General features: G+C 35.8%; 2 protein-coding genes across 2 annotated transcripts; both read right to left on the bottom strand.

Annotated features, from left to right (window-relative positions):
- Positions 1-126: 126 nt before the first annotated feature.
- On the bottom strand, positions 127-6,297 carry LOC121992127 (serine/threonine-protein phosphatase PP2A-1 catalytic subunit-like). The gene is made up of 6 exons (XM_042546289.1): positions 5,841-6,297; positions 5,575-5,689; positions 1,979-2,087; positions 1,811-1,888; positions 1,165-1,356; positions 127-676 (listed from the first exon to the last, which is right to left on the bottom strand). Exons 1-6 carry the CDS (start codon positions 6,091-6,093, stop codon positions 503-505), a joined length of 921 nt encoding a protein of 306 aa, XP_042402223.1. The 5' UTR covers positions 6,094-6,297; the 3' UTR covers positions 127-502.
- Positions 6,298-6,962: 665 nt separating this feature from the next.
- On the bottom strand, positions 6,963-19,715 carry LOC121992126 (glucose-1-phosphate adenylyltransferase large subunit 3, chloroplastic/amyloplastic-like). The gene is made up of 15 exons (XM_042546288.1): positions 19,356-19,715; positions 19,095-19,208; positions 18,816-18,989; positions 18,024-18,116; positions 13,325-13,408; positions 13,193-13,248; positions 12,621-12,714; positions 11,812-11,924; positions 10,388-10,460; positions 8,748-8,828; positions 8,071-8,157; positions 7,747-7,851; positions 7,536-7,642; positions 7,378-7,438; positions 6,963-7,244 (listed from the first exon to the last, which is right to left on the bottom strand). Exons 1-15 carry the CDS (start codon positions 19,551-19,553, stop codon positions 7,143-7,145), a joined length of 1,542 nt encoding a protein of 513 aa, XP_042402222.1. The 5' UTR covers positions 19,554-19,715; the 3' UTR covers positions 6,963-7,142.
- Positions 19,716-20,682: the final 967 nt, after the last annotated feature.

The following is a 20,682-nucleotide window of genomic DNA, read 5'->3' as shown; positions in this document are numbered from 1 at the left end:
CCAACCGTTTTCCCTCGTGAAAAATTGTATAGATAAAGAATAAATAAATAGATACATAAATAATTAATTGAAATTAACAAATATTTATAAATACTTAAACTAACAATTCATCAATTTGAACAACGGTGACACACACTAAACAGTGCCCAGTTGCAAGTTAAACTAACCACATCAGTCTGGAACATGCTATTGTTTTTACATTCACCGGTAAAATTGTATAGAAAATGCCGGACCTCCACCAAAGATCAAAGAAAAATAAGATACAATCAAGCATGCTCGAGGAACCAGAGTGTTTTTTTTTTCGGATACCGAAAATGCGCATGAACTGAGAAGAGAATCATGCTTACTGAAGCTTAATACCCCAAATAAAAACCAGGTGCATAATTATAAACTGGTGTAATCTTCGCTCAAAAAGAATGATTGTCTCCCCAATTACCAAAACTCATTCTACAATGAATCTGCTGAACAAGCTTGTAGAAGATGCATGTGAGATTTATCGACATCACAAAAAGTAGTCGGGAGTTTTCCGAGTGGGTTCAGGCTCAATTTGCCGTGGCGCTGGATCAAACTGAAGGAAATTATGTTCCATGTTCTCCCCAACCTCCATTATAGCTGCCATGTTGCCACAGCGATAACAGTAGTTTGGTGCGCTAAATACTGTGACAACGTTCTTATCCTGCATCAATGCCAAATCAAATATCAACAAAAACAAAATTTAAATAAAATGCTTAATGACACTGCTAGGAGAATTTATTGTAAAAAGCCCTGAGAAGGTTTCTTCAGGAAAGTTATAAACAAGTGGTCATGAAAATTGAGTCGATATAATTTCAAAATTTGTGTCACGTATTGCCATTTACAATATAATTGATAAATTTTGCTGCTGAAATTCCAGAATCAATAAACATTAGGAATGTGCAAGAACAAGGAGATTGATAGTAACTTTATTAACTAGGCATTAATAAACAGAATAAATATGTTGCCGTCCAGATTTACAATAGATATCTACTACTACTAAAAGATATTTGATATATCAGGGATTCAATTATCTGCCCAGCATTCTTCTTAGAAGCTGTTACTAAGTTGTCAATATGATACCAATATGCATTGTGGCTGATGAAGACATGCATAATTGAGAAGGTAAATAGTATGATAGTTTCAACCTACTTGGCACCAATTATAACCATCCATAACCAGTTGATGGGCTCTGGCCACCATGGTGAGTCCATTAGTGTGGTTGAATTGTTGAGCAATATCCTGACCAAATGTGTATCCAGCTCCTCTAGGTGATATTCCCCACCCACATCGATCATCCGGATCAGACCAGAGAAGATCACACATAGGACCTTCATGTGGAACCTATAGAGCATAGAGAAGTTCAAATATACAAAAAAAAAACATTTAAACATACAGACACTCAAAGCATGTCATTCAAAATCATCCATAAATAGAGGATGATGAACAAAATCAAGTTTTCATAACCCTCTACTCTAGATGGATTTTGAATGAATACATAAGCAGAAATATAAAAATTTCATGATATAAAAAATAACTTACTCCCCCAAAATTTCCATAATAATAATGAAAATTACCTAATTTGCTATGGCCCAATCAAAATAAATTTTACAACTCATAAAACATAAAACTAGTCCTAATTAAAATTGCATCATTTCCCTTCCAAAAATAAAAGAAACTTTGGAGATCAAGGTAATAATGTGTTGCAACATGGTAGGAAAATGAAAATTATCCTCTAATTTGACAGCATGTTTATAATCAGCAAGGATAGAGTGCTAATTGCTAAATGCATGCTTACCTCCTGAATGCGACTTAGAGCACGGATAGTATCTAATGTATCCAAGGATGGGGAGAGACCACCATGCAAACAGAATATCTGAAAACAAATATAATGCATTGTCTGATACTGAATGTTAATAAATTAGTGTTGCACAGCAGTTAGACCATACAAAAGAAAGAACCAGACCTGGTTCTCAATAAGAGCTGTAAGAGGTAAGTAATCAAATAGATCAGTGAAGTATTTCCACACATTTGCATTTCCATATTTTCTTAAGCATTCATCATAAAATCCATACCTGAAATTGAAAACTAATGGCCATCAAGAAAATTATTTATAGAAATAGATGCTGGAACAACAGCAGCAAGTAGTGTTTTCCGACTAATATATTATGCTTGCTGGCGCTACAAAATCTAAAGATTCTTACATTAATATATAAGAAATGCAAACTTACTTAAGATTCATGAGTATTATTATAACACAGTTATATACTGACCTCCCTGAAATTTCATAGGATTTTTTTTTATGTGGTGATTTCATTAGAGTCTAGAGAAGAAAGGGCGAGATATTATTCAAATGGAACTCAACAAAGAATAGCAATTGATAAGGTCAAGGGCTAGGTTAAGATAAAGAGTGCAGTCAGCAGATATACATTGTTGAGCACAAAACTCAAAAGGAAAAGGTTGAAATAGAGAATTGATATAAAGGGTATTGAAGGAAAAGGATATGGCCAACTTTAGAGTGAAGTTAGTGGAGGTAAAGAGTTCTGAGGATGAAGGATAAGGTCAAGATAAGAGTCAAGTAAGTTGAGATATAAGAGTGAAGTTTAGTTGAGATAAAGGGGATAAGGCTATTTTGTACAAGAAGTTCATATTTTTATTAGCAGGCCATCAGCAACATGTCATCAGGGCTGTTAATGATATGGAAAATAACCCATGAACTTTTCTGTTTAGTAGCAAATTATGCATATACATGATCTTATCAGAAAAAGCTATACTGAAATCATGGATGATCTTGGTGGAGACAGCTGCATAATGAAATTCAAATCTTATCATTTTTCAACTAATTTTATTATTGTGACTGGTGTGCAAGTGTTATCATGCCTTTTCAGTTCTCAAAACAAGATCAGTCACATCATCAAAACATAGTCGAGGTTTATCAAATCCCCAAAACATGCCTTGGCATCAATATAGAGACTAAGGAACTCCCATTGTGAGAGCCAAACATTCTCACTCTGGATAGGTTAATAGTGATACAATCTAGAGACGCAATCTAGAAGAATGAACAGTGGTCAGAATGCCACGTTGCCCAAGAGGACAACAGAGAGTTCCCAAACACTATCGGGTCAGCACACTGTAAAACTTGATAGAGGCTTGCCATGGATGGAGGACCCACTAGTCGAACCAAGTAACTAGTCCTTCAGAGTATGAAAGGTCCATTTGCTTCATTTCAGTAATTACCTTTTAAAACCTCTGAGTTCTGAGGTTGCCGTGACATTTGCCACTTCTATCAAAATAAGATGGCACTGAAGTCGCCAGACACAATCACTCAATCAGCAGGCATCCAAGCAGATGTTAAATCAAGGAAAGGTCTTGAAGAATGTTATTCTAAACTCTGTGAGAAAGGGCCATAGGCATCAGAAATTGAAAGAGCAATGTTGAATACCATATGCCTAGAGGCATTGTGCAGGCCATAGGTTATTTTGGTCACCCCAATGGGAAACTAAACAGTTATATTCCAACTCATGATGATGCCACCCACCATGTCAGTCCCTAGGATATCCAAAAAGGAATGGAAGAGCCCCCAAAGTTGTGATCTGCAAGGGCATTGCACATCCTCACACTTTTCAGTAGGATGACATTTGGATTGTCAGTAGTTGTAGCAATGTTTTAAAAGGTACTTTTAGGCAGCAAGTGATCGGCCCACTACATGGTGCACATAGAGCATGATATGGGGCATAAGAAATAGGTATAGAAAATATTTGAAATATCTATATTGATAAAGTGATCAACATATATCCAACAAAGTGTTCATCAATATATTCAATTGGCAATTCCACAAAGAAAAAGTCAATGTCAATAATACAATGAAAAACACATTATATAACAATATAGGATAGATCACATTCATAGTTATTAAAGGTGCTCGCATGCTACACCTAGGCGCAAGACGCAATGAGGTGAGACTCTTGCGCTTGTGCACCTTAAGCGTGCAGAGGAAGAAATCAGTCTTGAGGAAACAAATGAAGATTCAAATGATGATATGATTAACGAAGATGATGAAGATTTAGATATTTTAAGTTTTTTTTTTAATTTGAATTATGCACATAACATATTTATTTACTAGTGAATTTTATATTTATATTATTGTTTAATATTTTATCACCCTCATATGTGAAATTATGATAAACATGCATATCAAACGAGGAAGAGGAAGACCAAAAAGACTTGGTTAGCAACAATAAAATAAGACAAAATTTATTTAAATATAGATGATGATATAGTCGAAGATAGAGCTCAATGGCGTAAAAGGATTCATTCAGTCGACCCCACCTAGTGGGAAAGGGCTTGGTTGTTGTTGTTGTATTGTTTAATATTTTATGGACTATAGTTTTGTTAGTAAAATATTTTAATAGAAATTCCCTATATATGATTGAATTGTAAAAATTTATAGCAAGAGTGTCTTACTTCGTAAGGCATACACCTCACCTTACGTCGTGTGCCTCAAGCCCCATAGCACCTATGCGCTTTTGGGTGCCTCATATTTTAAATAACTATGGTCACATTTACTAGTAACATGCATAAAACATTTATCACATATAATATAAATGTTAGTTAACATTTACAAGTTATACAAATCAAAAAATTAGTTTAATGTTTCACAATCATAAGAATCATAATTAGTGAAGAAAAATCATAAAAGAAAAATTCTCGTTAAGTTCTTGACCATGACACAAACTGAATCAGCATTTCCCCCTTTCACTGCATAGAAAATCCATCTAGTGTACATAGCATTCACTTGAACCACCTAGGAACTCATCTGACCCTCCTAAGCACTTGAACCGCATAAAGGGACTGCATATTACATAGGGAATAAGGTCCCTTGGCTCGAATTCACCAGTGGCTGCCTAGGTTGCTTTTAGAACATTGGTTTAGAGTTATGACATATTTTAGAATGTTGATAATTTTCATCGCCTTTTAGGTGATAAGATCCCTTGGCTCAAATGATTTGAGGCCGCCTAGGCCACTTTTCAATACATTAGCTTGGAGTCATGTTGCTGATGGTGAATATTCCAGCAAGAAGTCAGTAGTAGTCATTTATGTGGTGAGATCCGACAACATACCAAGCCAACCAATGTATATTGAAACAGCCAAGGCAGGAATTATACTAGAATCCTAAAAAGTGAGGCCGTGGATTATCAGAGGGTTACAAAAAAAGAAGATATATGAGTGCCCATTATCCAAGCTAGCACATAAGTACCACCATTGGCAACACTGAACAAGTTGATCTTCCATGTCATAGGTTTAGTGTTTCTCACAGCTATAGACATCCTGGAGACAATAGGCACAACAGTCTATCAAGTTACAGTTAGTAGATTAACCAAGAGTATTTAAAGAGCCTATGGAAAATTCTTGTTAAATCAAATACTTGAGCTATTTATAATTTGTTCAATAATACAAATTCCAAAACTCTAATATTCAATGTCCACAATAAGAGATCGTCACCTTAGAGACCCAGAAAAAAAATTTAAAAAAAAAAAACGAATTTCACCTAACGATGCTTACACTTGTGTGATCTGCCGGCTCTCGTGATTTCCTCTGAGAATCGTAATCCTATCTCGGTAACGAACTTTCAATGCAACTAAGAGCGTGACAGTCTCAACAGAATAATAACCACGATCTGCATCAAAACATATCACATCAAGAAAAATTCCAAAGGTAAAGGTTAAGAACAACGCCAAAATGAGCCATAAAAACAGATATATTTTCTTCGAGAACCAAAAAATGTCTATTCTTCCGAGTAGAAGGTCTGCAGCTCAACGAAAGCTGACCTACGTAGTCCCCCATGAAGAGATAATTCGTATCGGGCGCCTCGCCACCAATCCGGAACAGCTCGATGAGATCATGAAACTGCCCGTGGATGTCCCCGCACACCGTGACGGGGCATTTCACCGGCTGCACGTTCCACTCTTCCACGAGCACCGCCCGTGCCTGCTCGCAGAGGGATTTCACCTCCGCCTCCGGCAAGAACTTGCATTGCTTCAGGTGCTCGATCTGGCGGTCTAGATCCGCATAGGACGGCATCGCTGTGTCCAGGAAACCCCCCTCCACGATCTGCGAGAGGCCACAGTTGAGACGGACGGAATCGAGCAAGGATAGCTCGGACTAGGAAGAATTAGGAAGCTGGAAGCATGGAGATGATCGGGAATTCCCAAGGACGGATAGGGTTAGGGTCCGCAACGAGGAGCTTTCCGTGGGTTCGTCACTGTCTTGACTAAAATGTGTGATGGTATTTATATAACTTCTCATTAATCCAAACATAGCATTTAATTCTCAGAAAACTGAACACCAAAAATCGACCGCCTAATGAAATAATTTTATTATCGGAGTACCAACTCAGTTACAAATCTAAGCATCATCAAATGACATACAATAGTTTACTAAAATTATATCCCTGATGGCAAAAGGGAAATACATCCGTCTCCAGCACCTTCATCAATTTATCTCAGAATCAATATGAAATAAATAAATCACTAACAACTACTAACTTTTAGAATAATGACTAACACATAAGAAAAATATTTATCTTGATTTTATCGAGATTTGAATCTCAGACCTTATGATGATAGTGCTAACCCCTAGATCGTCCCGAAAAAATATCCCTAACTATAATGTAATGGTAAGCACACCTTAAAACTCCCCATACATTCAGAGTTCCAAATCAGAAAAAATTCACCACCCGCATTTACATTTAAACCATTAGGACTATTATTAGGTTATTGTGTGAATTATCACTATTTTTAAATTTACCCCGGTGGAAAATTTATTTTCATTGACCGGACCGGTCATTAAAAAAAAAAGCTCATAAAATCACACAAGTAAACAATTATTGGTATATTTCCTTTGTTGTTCTCTTCTTTGTTTCCTAAGATATTTATTACATTCCAAGCAAATCAATCCTGGAAGATGGTTTGAGCCTTATTCCACTAAAACCAAACAAAACATTTCAGTATACATGGGAATCAATTTCCCATAAAATTATTTATGCTAGGAAATTTACAACAGTTTCCTCAGAAACAATTTCCTATGATTTTACAAGTAACTGATAAATTTAAGGGAAAAATAATAACTGATCATATGGCAAACCCATCTGTAATTGTTGAGTTCTTCAAAATGATGGTGATGCCTGATCGTATATAGAAACCTTCAGCAGCTCTGTCAGCTTCTTGTACTCCCTGGAACCATGGACAAAATTAAGGAATTTCCACTTGTACACCAAATGAATGGTATGGAGATTATTTCAAAAAATTAGAAATTTTACTAATATGTGGTATATATTTATCTTTCAATGAGATTAGAGAAACATACATCCGAGTTTGTGATTGTCACATTCTTCCCAATCCTTGCATTTTTATCAATTATACAGTTCCTGGAGGCAGACAAAAGGATCTATTATGTTAATATCAGATCACAAGTAAAATAAACCATGAGGCTTTAGTAATTCATTTAGTGTAAAACAGGTGTACCTTATTTTTGTGTTCTCTCCAATACCAATAGGGACCCTCCCTTCGGCTAGCAATGATGCTACTTCAATATCAGTCTCATAGTAGTCGGCGCCAAGCATAACTGTATCCTGCATGTATGTAGTTGGATCAGTCTTACCAACTACTGTGACAAGGAAGCACAAGCAGAGAAGTTGCATTTCAGAGGAAAATTTTCTAGGATAAGAAAACAAACCTCTAAGTGGACATTAGAGCTTATACGAGATCGTATACCAATTACACTATGCTCTATGAAGCAGTTGTCCAAGAAAGTCCCATGGGAAAGAATTGAATCAACAATCTAGAAATAATGCATAAAGAGTTGATGTCAGAATTAATCAAAGAAGTGTAAGTATATGACAGACCACACAAAAGGAACGGCAGACTAAAAATGTTACATGCATTTGATGGTCTTATCAAGCAATGATAATAATTCCCCGTGAAGTAATTCCAATAAAAATATAATATCATCAAGACAATGCCATTCTTGACATAAATATGATTGGGTCAATAAACCAACCTTGCTATTGTCTACTTTTGATGGAGGTAAGTTTCTTCGTGAAGTATACATTGGCTTTGCTGCATCATAAAAGCTGAAGCGAGGTGGCTGCATTGAACATCAACTTTTTAGAAATCAATCATATAGTATAACAATATACAAAATAATGTGAATATCCAAGTCTTATAAACAAAGAAGTTGATAAATTACTTATAACTTCTAATATACATATTTCAATATGTCAATAAAGACAGGGGAAAGTGCTAAACTGCATAAAGGAGACATTCTGATGATGCAGGCATGGTGGAGACTCGAGCAGAGTACAGTAGATTAATACAAAAGATTACATTATTTGATTACAATTTGTTTGAAAGTTGTTGACTACGAGCTAGAGGAGGAACTTGATAGACTTGAGGAGATAAAACTTAAAGATGCAAGATTAGTTCTCGTAAGGGGTCACCTATGATATTCATAAGTTGTTATTTGAAATTAACTGAAGGAGAGAGGTAAGCATGAAGGAATGCAGCAAGAATATTTTATTTGATAAGAAACCAAGAATTCTATTTAAAATGATGTACATTGAGTGCTAAATAAGGGTCAGATTGCAGCAAATTTCAAGGTAAAATGAGAATTTTTTTTTTGGAAAATGTAGCTGAAGAACTAAAAACTTCTCATAATAATGTGAGAAAAACACTTACATGTGCAGTAAGAGCAAGATTTGCCTCAAAGAAGGATCTAATTGTCCCAATGTCTTCCCAGTAATCATTAAATAGATATGCCTGTTGAAGGACTTGTAGCATGTGTTATTTATGAAGCACAAACAATAGAAACGGCATGAATTTGGTTTCTGATATGCAAAGAAACTGATCATTGTTACAATGATCTACTAAATTAATTTCCTTTACAAAAAGTAAGCATATTAATACACAAAAGAGCCATATCACCTTAACAAGGTAAAAAAAATTGACCAGACCAAAGAAAAAAACAACTAGAAATTTACATCACATAGAAAAAAAAGCTTAGTCTGATACTGAAATTAAGGAAACTATACTATCCTATCGAATACTTGCTGATACCCAATGTTTATTTGATGTATCAACCTTTAACCGTAACTGTGCACTATGCCTTTTGCAGTTCAAAAATGGATCCATGATAGTTCGGTAATTTGTTAATTTTTAGGTATATTGGGATTATAAATGACATGTCTGTGATACAGTCTCCTACCTAGAAAATAAACATTTGAAACTTCTATATAAAAAAGAAACATTTGACACTTTATTGAAAAACAGATATTAAAAATTAATTTTAGGATTAAAGAAGGGATGATCATACTCTTTAAAGAAAAATTTGAGGGTCATTTGTTATTATTCCCATCGTCCTCTCTTTTATGTTACAAGGTAAGACTTTTCGTTCTGCTTCCTGACCGACATACTAGATCCTCGATATGGGCGGTGAGTGAGTCATTGCTTCCTTCATTGTCAGCATCTTCCACGAGACTCGACACACACATTTAGCTTCCTTTGTGGCTTCCTCCTCCACGTCAAAACTGAAATCTACCTTCTTCCATGGCTCTCCTACACATCAAAGTGGAAACCCTAGCTCCATTGAACTCTAGCACGGGCTCCATTCTAGTTTCACTTCCTATACTCCTACTCTTCTTCGTATTCCTCTTCCTTGAACACTGGCCTTCTTCCTCCTCTCCTTCATCCATACTTGTGCCCCCTTCTCCTTCAGCACACCTCCAACAACTCTTACCCTTCCTTCTCTTCTAAAACTGATGCCCCCTTCTTCTCCTTCATCCAAGGACTGAAATCCTGGCTTAGCTCGAGATTAAAATCAAACCTGGTTACAACATCCTATATCTCCCTTAAATATGCTTTGTCAATTCCATTAGCTTTGTAATTTGGATGTTCAATTACATAAACAACTTTACTTAGTCTATGGTCATTAACTTCTCCACTACCAACTCGCAAATTTGCTTCTCCCTTAACCAGTTTTCTTTTATTCCTTAGCTCTTATATGTCATTACATATATGTGAGACACATCCAGTATCCAATACCCAAGTGTATGAGGAAATAACAATGTTCTTTAGGGACTAAGACAAATCTTGCAGTTTCTTTTCAAGTGTCCCGTCTTGCCACAATGGTGAATAGACTTGTCCTTAATATATGGTAATTCAAGAATAATACTTCTAATACTAATAGAAGGGGGAGGAAAAGAAAATACCTATACTACTGTTTTACTAAGCAAGAGATTACCTGAAAAGGAAACAAAAAGATTAGTAAAAGCCAAAGGTTCCATAGGATCTTAAATTATATTGAGAAATAAGTAACGGACCTTAATGCAAAATTCTCTTGCAGAAGCAGGAATTATTTCAGACCCAAAGTCATTTGCAGTAGGAAATCGCCATCTGGGCAAACATAATGAATAAAACCTTTCTTTAACAATGTAATCCTGATGCCAAATGAAGTTATTCCTCAAATATTCAGTGTCAGTTTTCTGAAAGCATTTTATAAATGTCATACAGAGATGAGAAACATGCTGATGAGCAGATTCCATCAATTTTCCGCATACTATTTTATTTTTGATAATGAGGCAGTCAAGATGTGTAGTTTGATACTGCCTTAAAGACATTCAAGCCAAAATCAGTCCTTCCTGGATTGAGAGAATTAGAAGGGAAGAGAAAAATAAAGGAAGGATTTAAATCCCTTGTTTGGGAAGTTTGAACCAGAGGAGGGAAATCTTATTGATTCATTTAGGGTTCTTCTGTTCTATCTGCATTTTCCATTTACTTCCAAATCACTTTTGTTGGAGCAACCAACATCATGCTATTAGCACGATCTAAACGATACAAAACAGTTTCAATTGGGAACAATATTTTATACCTTGCTTTTGACAATAAAGCTAACAATAGATCTATAACACAATATCTTGACAACATTTCATTGCTACATGATTTTCTATATCTACCATTACTCACTATCTTATAGTTAACACCTTTGCTATCATAAATACTGCCGCATTCCTGCTAGATATATCTTAGCTAATATCTCCTTGATGCCTCTAGATAAATCTAGAGGCTAATGCTAGGGGTGTTAAATCAGGATATTAGGTGTTGTTTGAAGGCATATTTCACTATTGGATTTAATGGAGATTTATCATGTGAATCTTCTCAAAAGTCCTCATTTTTTTTTTCAATTTTCACATCTTATATTGTTTTGGTGTTTTTCTATTTGATATCTTTGAGTATTTGTGTGCATAAAAAGTTTATAAACAAAATAAGATATCCTTGCGGTTTTGCATATTTGTCAGTAGAAATCTAGTTATATGCAAGACCAAAAAACAAACAGCATTCTAGTACAGGCTAAGTTTTGAGCTATCTTTTTTTTTTGTGCTTGTGAGATAGTGTGAGTCAAACCCTGATTGAGGAACTTAATATCAAAGTTTTTAAAAAAAAAAAAATCCATGATAAAAATTCACATTGCTGCTAATGCTATATTTCTCATTTGACTCAGCTATGAAACTAGCTGGCATGGTTAATCTGTATGCTTCAATTGAAGGAAAATATTAAATTATTGTATTATTTAAATTTTAAAATATTTTTCTCTGCGTATCTTTTTTCTCTTGGATTCATTAAATGATAACCAACCCATTATTTTTCATTAACTATGATTAAAAAAAATGCAAAGTTAAATTGATTTGAGAAATTATGGAAGCATAATGTACATAGCAGTCAATGCAATTAGGCTCAAGGGTTATACCTGAGAAGATTTAAAAGTAAGTCCTTCTTGAATACATATACTCCCATTGATGCTATATATGGTTTCTTTGCTGCATCTTCCTTTGATAACCCCAATACAGTGGTATCGACTTCCTATAAATGATCATTAAAGAAAGTACATTTTATAACACTCAGATGCTGATCATGTTGTGGTCTGACTTCTCAGGCAACAACACTCAGACCCAAAGAAACGGTTCCACATAAATGCAGGAAATGTCGAGAAGAGTGTCCACTGAAATTTCCAAATCCAGAAACTTAACGAAGGTAAAGAGTTATATATGTTCCTATGCATAGTGGAACAAACAACAAAGCTATGTGAAAAATTTTATGATCTAGAAAAGCTTCAAATAAAACAGCAAATGTCTTACCAATTTCATAAAAACTTGAGCAAGAATATGGTTTGAACCTTGATTCTATTACTCTATTAGGGAAAAAAAGTGAATAGAACTAGGAAGAACCCAAGAGAAAATGTAGATCCCATTCCCATACTTTTGTTTCATCCTGTTTCTTTACACTTTTTGCAAGTCATTAAATTCATTTAGGTAATCTTACAAATAGAAGAACCATGGGATTAAGCAGATCATAAAATAGGACACGAAGCACTAGTCAATATACCAAATCCGAATTGTGGGATGACATCACCTACTATGAACCAACAAAACAAACAGGAAAGTAATTATCTAGAACAAAGGATCAAACAACTGGGAAATAGTAGCAAGTTCTGAATCGAAAATCTTGGATATCCATTAATGACGAAGAAAGGATATACAGATGCCAAGTAGAATTTACCATTGCCTTCAGGTCTTCTCCTTTTGGTTTTTCACTGAATGAAATAATTCGTCCTTTACTATCTATTTTCATCAAACCAAAATCTGAAGCACGGCTGAAATCCACATAAAAAACATAGAACACCATTTAAAAATTAGGATAAACACAGATTCAACTAGATGTTGCCATATAAAACTACACATTTCGATATAGAACATATGAACTAATATGAACTATACATCAGCATCAACAAGCCATGTTAGCCCAACATTTAGAATCAGTTTTATATATTTTATCTCTAATTTGACAGTAAGCAAGGCTATGTATGGGTAGCTTTAATTTCGATTTGAAACTTGCAAACTCCACATTTAAATACTTGGCTGGCAAAGTCCAATAAAAGGTCTCTAATTAGTAGAAATGGACAAACTTCGGGTAAAGCTTATAAAGTTTACTCTAGCAAACTTTAAAGCGCATTATATGATCCCAAGGCTGTCCATTCTAGTTAATTTATCTTATTAATTTTATAAAGAACTATCATTTACTAATTACTTCCTAGTAGGGTGATGGATTTTCAAAAAGTCATAACTAAGTACCTATCATCCATCGGTATGCAAGAAATTGTAATATCAGCACCACTTTGTCTATGACTCTGAAAGTGAAACAATTATAAAAAATTGTGAGTTTAAACAAATATATTGAAAAATGAAGATTTGTTAAAGGTATACCTGAACAAAGTCCATATAATCCATTCGGTATAGATGATCCCCAGAGAGAATAACCACATCCTCTATATCCTTGCCTTTGGCATCCTTCAATATATTAATGCATCACAACAAGTTTAAATTTGATTTTTATCATTTAGTAATCTAGAATCAATTAGTGTTTCTTATTTTGAAAATATATAAAAAATTATAATTGCAAATAAGTTTAGAGTATTTTCCTAAATTAGATTGTTTATTTACTCTTTTTTTAGAGCCAAATCAATAAAAAGTGGTTCAGAGCCATGTAGTTTATCATCTTTGAATTAATACAATTTACAATTTGTCTTCCTTTGTGTGAGAGTTTTTCCTTTGAGTGAGGTAAATATCTTCTTCGCTGCATCAACTTTGTTTCAAGTTCTTGGGTGGTTCATGTTAAATATCAACTCCAACCCAAATAAAGGATAAAACTTATCCAATAAAAGATAAGAGTTATAGATAAGATTTGCTATTTAATTATTTATTTTTCTAATAGATAAAGATGACGACTTAGTAAAAGATAAAATTAAATGTGTGGTCAAGAGTGTTTTTCTCATTTCATGGATAAGAATTAGAATTTCAATGGCTAGGATTTAATTTAATTGAACGGTCCAGATTGTATGAAGAGTACTATAAATACTCTACCTTGTATTTAGTTTCATTCATCAATCAAGTATCAATTTGTGAGTCAAAATTTTTTGTTTTTCTTCTTTGTCTTAGAATTGTGAGTGATCCACAAAAAGGGTGTTGTAGTGTTGTTATTGTTAGTGTAAGACAAGTAATTTATTTACTTGTTTGTTGGTCCAATTTTCAACAATTGGTATCAGAGCCAAGTTAATCAGGGATTATTCTTGGTGGAGCTATCTTAGATTGTGAGGAGTTTTATGCTTTACAAGTTTTTTAATCAAACTTGTTTGGTATAATCAAAGCTTTTCGACGTGATGGGGGACCTTCAAGTAGTAGGAGGTATCAAGAAGCTCAACAACAAAAACTACAACACGTGGGCAACATGCATGGAGTCTTACCTACAAGGTCAAGATCTTTGGGAGGTTGTTGGTGGTAGTGAAGCTACGCAGCCGGCAGAAGACGCCAATGGCATTTTGCGAAAATGGAAGATTAAGGCAGGTAAAGCAATGTTTGCCTTAAAGATCACAATTGAAGAAGAAATGTTGGAGCACATCCGAGATGCCAAAACACCAAAGGAAGTGTGGGATATCTTTGCTACACTTTTTTCAAAGAAGAATGATACAAGATTGCAACTTCTGGAGAACGAGCTATTGTCAATAGCGCAATGTGACAAGACGATTGCCCAATACTTCCACAAGGTGAAGTTGATATGTCGCGAAATTTCAGAGCTAGATCCATCAGCTCCTATTGGGGAAGCAAGGATAAAAAGAATAATTATTCATGGTTTGAGGCCAGAATATCGAGGATTTATTGCTGCTATACAAGGATGGCCAACACAACCATCGCTTCTTGAATTTGAAAATTTACTTGCAGGTCAAGAAGCTATGGCTAAGCAAATGGGAGGACTCTCACTAAAAGATGAAGAAGAAGCGCTCTACACCAACAAAAATAAAAGCAACTTCAAACGGCACACTGGCGGATCTAAAAAGGATGGCGACAAAGGAAAAAGCTATCATGGGAATGGAGGCTCTCGTCCAGGGGGAGCCTCGAAGAATTATGGTGATCGTAAAAAATTTTCTGGCGAGTGCTATAATTGTGGGAAGGTGGGCCACATGGCAAAAGATTGTTGGTCCAAGAAAAGGTTCGTTCAAAGCAACACTGCTACTTCCAATTCTAAAGAGAATAGCGAAGATGATTGGGATGCTGAAGCTTTGATGGCTACGGAGGAAAAAGACTTGGCTCTCACAACAACGCCAGAACAGATTGACTACAAAAATGATTGGATCGTGGATTCAGGCTGCTCAAATCATATGACGGGTGATAAAGAAAAATTGCAAAACTTATCTCAATACAAAGGAGCTCGTATGGTGGTTACAGCCGACAACTCAAGGTTACCAATAGCACATGTTGGTAAGACAGTAATTACGCCTCGATATAATTCTAACCAAGTGCCTCTTCAAGATGTCTATCATGTCCCAGGAATGAAGAAGAATATACTGTCTGTGGCCCAATTAACATCTTCAGGTCATTATGTTCTATTTGGTCCTAAAAATGTAAAGGTATATCGAAACCTCAAAATTTCAGAAACACCAACAATGGAGGGTCAACGATTAGAGTCGCTCTACGTGATGTCAGCAGAGTCTGCATATATAGACAAGACAAGAAAAAGTGAGACAGCAGTTATATGGCACATGCGGCTAGGTCATGTTAGCTATTCCAAATTAAACATGATGATGCAGAAGTCGATGCTCAAGGGACTTCCTCAACTAGACATACGAACAGACACAATATGTGCAGGATGTCAGTATGGTAAAGCACACCAATTACCATATCAGGAGTCAAACTTCAAAGCAAAGGAACCATTGGAGTTAGTTCACTCTGATGTATTCGGGCCTGTTAAGCAGTCGTCAATTGGTGGTATGCGGTATATGGTGACATTCATTGATGATTTCTCAAGGTATGTGTGGATTTTATTTATGAAAGAAAAATCTGATACCTTCTCAATGTTCAAAGAGTTCAAGCAGTCAGTCGAAGGAGAATTGGGAAAAAAGATATGTTGCTTGCGCACAGACAATGGAGGAGAATATAGCTCAAGAGAGTTCTCTCAATACTTGAGAGAAAGTCGAGTATATCATCAATACACTTGTGCCAACACACCACAGCAGAATGGTGTAGCAGAAAGAAAGAACCGACATCTTGCAGAAATTTGTCGAAGTATGCTGCATGAGAAGAATGTACCTGGACGTTTTTGGGCTGAAGCAATGAGGACTGCAGCTTTTATCATCAATAAACTTCCTCAACCAAGGTTAGAATTTATTTCACCCTTTGAGAAGTTATGGAACAAAAAACCTACAGTTAGTTACTTTCGAGTATTTGGATGTGTATGTTATGTATTTGTTTCTGATCACTTACGAAGCAAGTTTGACAAGAAAGCTATTAGATGCATCTTTGTGGGATACGATAGCCAGAGAAAGGGGTGGAAATGTTGCGATCCAACAAGCGAAAGATGTTACACTTCACGAAATGTAGTGTTCGATGAAGCATCTTCTTGGTGGACCACAGAGAAGGAGGTCTTGCCAGAATCTAAAGACCTTGAAGATAAAGTACAACAAAAGATGAGGGAGCATATAGTTCAACTTCAATCAGGTTCAGATGAATCAGGAGGTCCAAATGATAATGATGAAGAGCAAAGAGTGACTCAGAGTCCTTGGCAAACCGGCATATATCAACATCCAAATGAAGAAGAAAGGCCTAATGAAGTGGAAGAATTAACTCCACAATCTCAACTCCGAAGGTCAACAAGAACACGAAGGCCAAATCCAAAATATGCAAATGCAGCCATAGTTGAAGAAGCAGTAGAGCCTGAGACGTTTGAAAAAGCATCACAAGGTTCTGAGTGGATGACAGCCATGAAACAAGAGATTGATGCACTGCAACAAAATCAGACTTGGGATCTCATACCAAAACCAAGAGATGTGAAACCCATTTCGTGCAAATGGGTTTACAAAATAAAGCATCGTCCAGATGAGTCAATTCAAAAGGTTTCGTGATCAACTCGGCATAGTACAAAGGGTTGGTGTTGAGGGGGAGTGTTAAATATCAACTCCAACCCAAATAAAGGATAAAACTTATCCAATAAAAGATAAGAGTTATAGATAAGATTTGCTATTTAATTATTTATTTTTCTAATAGATAAAGATGACGACTTAGTAAAAGATAAAATTAAATGTGTGGTCAAGAGTGTTTTTCTCATTTCATGGATAAGAATTAGAATTTCAATGGCTAGGATTTAATTTAATTGAACGGTCCAGATTGTATGAAGAGTACTATAAATACTCTACCTTGTATTTAGTTTCATTCATCAATCAAGTATCAATTTGTGAGTCAAAATTTTTTGTTTTTCTTCTTTGTCTTAGAATTGTGAGTGGATCCACAAAAAGGGTGTTGTAGTGTTGTTATTGTTAGTGTAAGACAAGTAATTTATTTACTTGTTTGTTGGTCCAATTTTCAACAGTTCAATGGTTCAATTTTGATCTCTTCCTAAAAAAAATTAAATGTCAATTGGTCAGGAAAGACTCTCAAGTAGGAATCTGATTTCTCAAACAAAATCGTATCAACATCACCCTATCACAATCATGCTTTTTAGGTAGGATTATTTCTTTCCTAATGTATTTTAATTTATTTCAAATTTTGTTTCGCTTGGAGTCTTTAAAAGCGAGCCAATACCCCATGCCCCATGATAATCAACTTTACTTCGTAAATTTCTTCTTGTGAGTTTTGGTCTCTAAGTGAGACTATTCATTTCTCTGTGTAGGATCCCTTATCCTTGCTGCTGCATCAATTGTATAACTGTCCTTAATTTCTTAAATTCCACATCTAAAGCTATGATCATTAGTTTGTAAACGAAAACAAATTATTACTGCACTCAGATAGAAATGGTTTACCCTACTGAAACAAGAAAGATATTACTGACCTAATATCAGACGCAGCAAAACAGAATTACTCTAATGATATGGTAAGTGTAGGAGAATAATGAATTAGATCACATGGCATGTCATACCTCAAAAAGCCAATGAAATTGCCGAACAGCATCAGCAGTGCCCTGAAACCATCTCTTTCCCTCCTGGCCAGGAGTTTGAGTGGCTGCCAACACCTGATACAACTAATCTTAGCATACTTGTAGTTTTATTCTATGTTTAGGATGCATCCACCTCCATTGATTGACAATTTGTACATGTGCAGGGATGTTCCAGATGTAAAATACATAGGAAGAACACAGAAATTTTCCCTGAGACTTTCTAATATTTTCTTCAGAATAAGAGAAATTGGGCAACTTAAAAGTTTAGTTATGTACCTAACTACAACTTGTATTATTGCAAACTGAAAATTCATGTTCCGTATAAAAGAATATTGAAATAATTTTTTGTAGGAAAATAAGTAATGACTCCATTGACAAGTAGCATAGAGAGTATGTCAAATTCCAACCATTGATAAAGAAAAACTATCATGAAGCATCTGAATTAAAAGGTTCACAAGTATCCCATCAGGCTTTATGAAAATCCAGCCTGACTGAAAATTTTGAAAAGAGACCCAACGCTTAAGTTGGTGAAAAATTCAACCTTAAATGAAAGAATTATGGTCTGATTTCACCATCTCAAATTTCCATACAACTTTCACATAATTTTCAATTAAATCAGGTCAAATTGGGGTACCAGATTATGTAACACTGCTAGTTTATTGCAGAATGGGCATTTAAAAATAAAAAAGGATGATCTTACAAATAAGCAGAGACAAAAAAAAATCAAGAGCAAATATACTAAGGAGAAGAATACAAATGGCAAGCATTCTGTACCTCAACAAAGCCATCACCGAAGCTTACACCATTGCTGAAGTTGTAAGCCCGTGCAAGATGTCTATTCAATGAAGCGGAGTTGAACTGAGTGAGAATATACACTTTATTGATTCCACTGTTGATACAATTGCTCATTGGCACATCGATCAACCTGTATGCGCCTCCAATTGGCACCTAGTTACAAACATTCCTCCAAACGATTTCATCACGCACAAAAAAGATCCAAAATCATGTAATGAAAGCACTGGAAGCAACGAAAGACAAGCCGATATTACTTACAGCGGGCTTTGCCCTACGCTTGGTGAGAGGGAAGAGACGAGTTCCAGCTCCTCCACCTAGAATAACTGCCACAACTGTCCCCGGATCCCTCCGCTGCGGATCCACATCTTTAAACTGCAAAACCAAACCATTACATTTTCTCGTCGGTAATACAGCCCAACAAGCTACTAGCCTACCAATCCAAATGAACCATAGCTCATCTTGTAGAAGAGATGGGACAGTGGACCTGAACAACAGGAAAGATCGAAGAGAAACAAGTACCTTGACATCCGTAGCGACGTCGGTGGTGACGACGGACATTCGAACGACGAGGGGCTTGTGGGCGACGGGGATGCGAGCGCTTCGCAGGCGCTCCGAGTCGAGCCTAGTTCCGATGAACTCGCGGCCTTCTGTGGCCGCGGATCTCGAGCGGGAGGCAGTGGCCGGTCGAAGCATCCGGGTGTTCATGGACACTACCATGTCGCGCGGCGAGGTGGGAGGAGGCGGAGACCAAGAAATGGTCGCGTGAAGCGACCACGAGAAAGAGAGAGCAAGAGAGAGTGTGGTTCTGAATCGATTTGAGGGGGAAGCGGAGGTCACGGGAAAGAGGAGGCGCGGCCACGTTATCTGGCGGAGACGACGACGTCCACAGGTTGCCACGGGTAAAAATGGACCGGCTGCGCTGCTGGTGGACCCCGCCGATTCAAAATGGTTCGAGGAGATGCCACGAGTATGTTTGTAAGAAGCACCGCCAAGGTGTGCGCGCCACCAGATCCAGCGGGAAACGGATTAAACTGGCCCGGACCAACCAATAAATTGTCGAGCCACATTTTCATTATGAAAAGGGCAAAAAAAATAATTAAAATAGAAAAATCCCCGTCATAAACATTATTTTTACTCCCTAATACACTAATTTATAAATTTACCCCATTAATGTATTCCCGGTTCGCCCATTTCTTTCCCATATATAATCTCCATCCTATAAAGAAAAAAGTTCAAACCAAACAAATCTATCAATCCATCAATCTCCACCGACAACAATGTAAAATCTTAACCATTGAGATCCATCAGCCAACCAAATCTATCGACAAGGAGATTGAAACAAGTGATGAAAAAGACAAAGTTAAAATCAGTCAGTCATCTTAAAAATTAGTAAATTTCTTCGCATAATTTTTTGATCGATCAGTTACATTTTGTTTGATTTCCTCATTTCATTATTTGTTTGTTGTTGGTTATTGTTCAAATTTTTTTTACTTCTCTATTTTCAACAAGTCATTGTGTATTTGATGGTACTTTGTTACATTTAAGAATCTCCATGAACCAATTTGTTGCATTATTTAATCATTGTTCAGTGTTTTCTAGCTAGAGATAAATGATTATTGTGAATCTATAGATTCTTCAATCGAATAATAAATATTTTAAGAGAGATTAGTCTAAATTAATATGAGAAATGGGTTCCATTCGTATAGTGTCAAAAGGTGGGGGAGTTAAAGTTCTTCCATTAATAAATTATTTATGTTTAATGATGATATTCAATTTTTGCCATTATTATTAAATTGAATGTTTATTTTTTATAAGTACGCAAATATTTACTTTATGGTCTGAATGC

Source organism: Zingiber officinale, chromosome 6B (genome assembly GCF_018446385.1).
Source record: "Zingiber officinale cultivar Zhangliang chromosome 6B, Zo_v1.1, whole genome shotgun sequence".
Lineage (NCBI taxonomy): Eukaryota > Viridiplantae > Streptophyta > Magnoliopsida > Zingiberales > Zingiberaceae > Zingiber > Zingiber officinale.
The sequence above is the reverse complement of the archived record's forward strand: the minus strand, read 5'-3'. Positions and strand labels throughout refer to the sequence as shown.

What these genes read in the sequence shown, in the direction of transcription:
- LOC121992127 (XM_042546289.1), bottom strand. Translation starts at nt 6,093, where the DNA reads ATGCCGTCCTATGCGGATCTAGACCGCCAGATCGAGCACCTGAAGCAA. An exon ending in CTCTAAGTCGCATTCAGGAG is followed by an intron (nt 1,357 to 1,810) that starts GTAAGCATGCAT and finishes TATGCTCTATAG; the next exon opens with GTTCCACATGAAGGTCCTAT. An exon ending in ATGGTTATAATTGGTGCCAA is followed by an intron (nt 677 to 1,164) that starts GTAGGTTGAAAC and finishes GCATTGATGCAG; the next exon opens with GATAAGAACGTTGTCACAGT.
- LOC121992126 (XM_042546288.1), bottom strand. Translation starts at nt 19,553, where the DNA reads ATGGTAGTGTCCATGAACACCCGGATGCTTCGACCGGCCACTGCCTCC. An exon ending in AATTTCATTGGCTTTTTGAG is followed by an intron (nt 13,409 to 18,023) that starts GTATGACATGCC and finishes AATATATTGAAG; the next exon opens with GATGCCAAAGGCAAGGATAT. An exon ending in ATTATATGGACTTTGTTCAG is followed by an intron (nt 13,249 to 13,324) that starts GTATACCTTTAA and finishes TTTCACTTTCAG; the next exon opens with AGTCATAGACAAAGTGGTGC.